Genomic DNA, 4,453 nt, shown 5'->3' on the forward strand with positions numbered 1-4,453 from the left:
AAGTCCGCGAACGGCACTTTACGTGCTAACTGTTTAGCACACCCGTGCTAAACAGTTTACACAGCTTTGTGAATCAAGCCCGATAAGTGTATTGGTAATAAAAAGTCGGAGTTTATTTCACTTTAAGTAGGTATATATAAACATCATACATTAATATGTTTTTCTTTCCATTATTTTAGTGATTTTTTACCAAAATTAAATTTTTAAACCAGTCAAAACTTTTCAATTTGTAAATCAAAATGAAAGAAGATAATCTGACACAGGGCTACAAATTCATTCTTTTAGGATTTTCTGTTATGCAACAGGCAAGAGTTTGCATATTTTTTATTATAGTTGTAATTTATACAATAACCATCATAACCAACATTTTCATCATCGCCCTCGTTAGAACTGAAAGGAGCCTTCACAAGCCCATGTACTTCTTTATCGGTGGACTCTCGTTCTTGGAGATTTGGTATCCGTCCGTCACTATCCCCAAACTGCTGCTAATTCTGGTAACAAGACATAACACCATCACTTTAGCTGGCTGTGTGTCTCAGTTTTTCTTTCATTTCTCTTTAGGAGCCGCTGAGAATTTCCTCCTAGCTATTATGGCTTATGATCGATATGTAGCGGTCTGCATACCTCTCCGCTACTCGGCCATCATGGATCCCTATTTATGCCTAAAATTACTTATAGGTTCGTGGCTGTGTGGTTTTGCAATAGTTGGTTTTCTTAGTGCACAGATATTAAATGTACAATTTTGTACTCATAATGTGATTGATCACTATTACTGTGACTTTGCCCCAATTATCAGACTGTCCTGTTCAGACACTTCAATCATTGAAACACAATTTTTTGCGTTGAGTTGTGTTGTCATACTAGGGTGCTTTATAATCATTTTAATATCGTATATTTGCATCATCAGGACCACAGTCAAGCTACGTTCAACTGTCGGCAGATATAAGATACTTTCTACATGTTCATCACACTTTATCGTTGTTATGCTTTTTTATGGCACCACCATATTCATGTTTATCCGACCTGCAGCGGAAGATGTCTTTAACCTGAATAAAAAAATTTCAGTCATTCCATCAATAGTGACTCCTCTTCTTAATCCCGTTATCTACACCTTACGTAACAAACAGGTCAAAGAGGCCATCAGCAAAGCAACTGTAAAAAGGAGGAATACAAACAAGAACAACTCTTTCAATTTAATAAAATATTAATCTCTCTGATTGTTTCTTGAACTAGATTAAATCCGGCAGGGGCGTAAGTACAAATAATGGGGCCCCCAGCAAAACTTTTCTAGGGCCCCGCAATGTTCACACCTTTTTGCTTGCCTACCCCTAGTGACCCTCAAAGCCTGGAAGCCCATCTTGCAAGGAACATAAAACGAGCATAGATATCATAATCTTCACACCCATAACAAGTGTAGCCACAAAAACACCTGATCTGAAGCATGGACCCCTTTAGCAGAATGAGTGATGTAATAGGCGGGGCCCCCTTACAGCTCTGGACCCTCCTGCAGTCACAGGGGATGCTCCCCTGTAGTTACACCCCTGAAATCCAGCATCATCAAGCTGGTATATTTCCCACATGGGTATCAGAAATATAGACAGCATCTTGTATGAACCATAGCAGATAAACTAGTTTTTTTTTCTTTTTTTTTTTTACTTTAGAGTCATATCAAACATTTACTTAGTAACACTGCTTAAATATCTGGAGTACACAGTCTTTGTCCTTTTTCATGGCTTCAGTAGATTGTATTTCTACAGTGGAGACTATTTTGGTGCTGTGCCAGCTCTCATAAGATCAACAGGGAAATATTCATCCTTTATTGAAAAAAAGTAAAAAATCAGCATTAAAGAGAGAGACTTACTCTCAGGGACAACCCACCAGGGGCATTTTTAGGCATAGGCATTAGCAGTAGCAACAGCAGCTTTGCAGGTCCCAAGTTGCAGGCAGCCACCATTGTGTCCCTCTGTGCCACCTTTCCCCCCTCCCTGTGCATCCTTCTGTCCCCCTTTGTTCCGGCCTCTGTCTCCTTGTGCCTTCTTCAGTCTACCTTGCCACCTCTGTCCCCCATGTCTCTTGCTGTCTCCATGTGCCTCCTTCAGTCCCCCTGTGCCATCTCTGTCCCCCTGTGCCTCCCTCTGTGCCTCTATGCCTCTTTCTGTGCCCCTTTGTGCCTCCTTAGGTCCCCCTGTGCCTTCTTCTCTCCCCCTGTGCATCCTTCAGTCCCCCTCTATCCCCTTCTGTCCCCTTTGTGCCACCTTCTGTCCCCCTGTGGGCCTCCTTCTGTCCCCCTCTGCCTTATCCAGTCCCCATTTGTGCCTTTTTCTGTCTCCCTTTTCTTCCTTCTGCCCCCTTCGTGCCTCCTTCTATCCCCATTTGTGTCTCCTTCAGTCCCCCTTTGTGCCTTATTCTGTCCCCCTTTGTGCCTCCTCCTGTCCCCTTGTGCTACCTCTGCCCCGTGCATCCCTTTGTCCCACTGTGCCTAGGCTCCTTCTGTCCCAGGTGGAAGCACAGGACTAGTGAGCGGACAGCTTCTTCTGTTAAGGATCAGTGTGTTGTTTTTATCTCTGGGACTTCCTGTATTAAGCATCCACTTTACATGCCACATGGTTCATATGTTCTATAGAGTGTGCATTTTTTTTTCTTTGGGGGTTGGGTGACCCTGGACTTCTTGCCTGGAGTGAAGATAAAAAGAAATAGGCTAGAAGCGGCCCTGCAGTCCACTGTTTCACACTGTTTCAAGCAGTCAGACTTTCATCAACCTGAACAGGCGCCTGTGTTCTGGCCAACATGGGCAGGACAGGCATAGTGGTGAAGGACAGTCTAGCTTTCACTAAATACTGTATATCATTTATGTAGTCCAAATACATCCTTATGCATATATCATCATATGTCATATATATATATAACATATATATATATGTTTGTAGAATAACTGAATAACTGTCCAGGCATACCTGCAAAACATTTAGCGGTGGTTGGACTTGAAGGACACCTGAACTGAGAGGGATATAGAGGTTGCCATATTTATTTCTTTTTAGGCTAGGTCCACACTAGGCCCGGTTGCAGAATGGAGCCTGCGGTCCGTAATCCTAGGATTGAAAACCTGAATGCTGCCCTTTTGCAGCAACCATTTTTGATCTGTTTGCGTTATTTTTTCCTCCCCCAAAAATGGATGGCTGCAGCCTGGACCCCAATAGGTGTCCTCCAGGTAGCCTGAGCGGGTAGCAGCCACGACAGGCGGGCATCGGGCACAGCGGCGGGGAGGGGGGGTCGCCTCCCCTCCCTCACCTGGGTCCCCTGTCCCCGCTCCTCCTCCAGCTATGCCCACTACCACCCATATTGGCTGCTACCCCCTCAGGCTACCTGGGGACACCTATTGGGGTGACATGAAGGGGAGGAGCAGGCAGTAGGCAATGCGGATCTCCCTCCGTTTTGTGTGCAAGAATAGCCTGTGAAGAGGGAGATCTGTTTTTCCACTGCCCTCCACTGCCCCTCCGTGTGTCCGGATCCATGTGCGGTCCATGAAAATGCTGCAAATTCGGACCGTCCGTTCAGGTTTTCAAAAACGGATCCCCCTCAACGCAGACCAATAGGTTTTTTGTTGTTTTTTTTTTTTTTAGTGAAGAAGGCTGCTATTTTTAACATTGGTATCCGTGACTCCGTTTTTCATCAGGGCCAAAAACAGAGCCACAGATACATTTTTAAAACAAGTGTGAACCTAAACAATACCAGTTGCTTGGCATTCTCAGCACCACGGAATATGTTGACGCTTTATAAATTAGTGTTATTTATAATTATTCTGTTATTCTCTTTGGCTACAATTGTTTCTGGATCACACACCTGCATTAAGCATGCAGCTAATTCAGTCAGACTCCAGTCAGAAAAATCTGACCTGCATATGCTCTTTCAGGGTCTATTGCTAAAAGTATTAGAGCCAGAGGATCAGCAGGATAGCCAGGCAATGTGTATTGTTTAAAATGAAATAAATATGGAAGCCTCCATATCAGTTCAAGTTTCCTTTAATGACAGATTTTAGAAGCTTTAATATGGTCTACTTAGCTTCTGCTGGCATTTTATCTTGATGGTGGATCTAAGGACCTGTCAACAGTGAAATAGCTGTAGGTGATGACAAAGTGTGGGGTACATTTATTTCTGATGTGGTTTCTCAGCAAAGGGGCACGTTATATTGATGCTGTTCCTGGCTAAAATGTTTGTAACTTGCTAGTAGGCTTGTCAGAAGACTGAATAGTATTGTGTGTATCAAAAATTAAAGCACATCATGTATTTATGCCTTTAGTGAGCTTGATCAAGGAATATTTTCTTCATTTTTCCAGGATCTCACAGTTTAGGCATTTTAGTTAGAAACATTCATCTAATCAAGGGCAAGGGTCTACCCAAGATTTAGCTTTTTTTGTACAGGGTTCAGCTTAGACTTGTGTCCTGTGAAATCACC

At 43.3% G+C, this 4,453-nt stretch overlaps 1 protein-coding gene across 1 annotated transcript; it reads left to right on the forward strand.

The window, feature by feature from the left end:
• Positions 1 to 239: 239 nt before the first annotated feature.
• Positions 240 to 1,208, forward strand: LOC137527373 (olfactory receptor 287-like). Its single transcript, XM_068247886.1, has one exon. It carries the CDS (start codon positions 240 to 242, stop codon positions 1,206 to 1,208), a length of 969 nt encoding a protein of 322 aa, XP_068103987.1.
• Positions 1,209 to 4,453: the final 3,245 nt, after the last annotated feature.

This window comes from Hyperolius riggenbachi, chromosome 8 (assembly GCF_040937935.1).
Source record: "Hyperolius riggenbachi isolate aHypRig1 chromosome 8, aHypRig1.pri, whole genome shotgun sequence".
NCBI lineage: Eukaryota > Metazoa > Chordata > Amphibia > Anura > Hyperoliidae > Hyperolius > Hyperolius riggenbachi.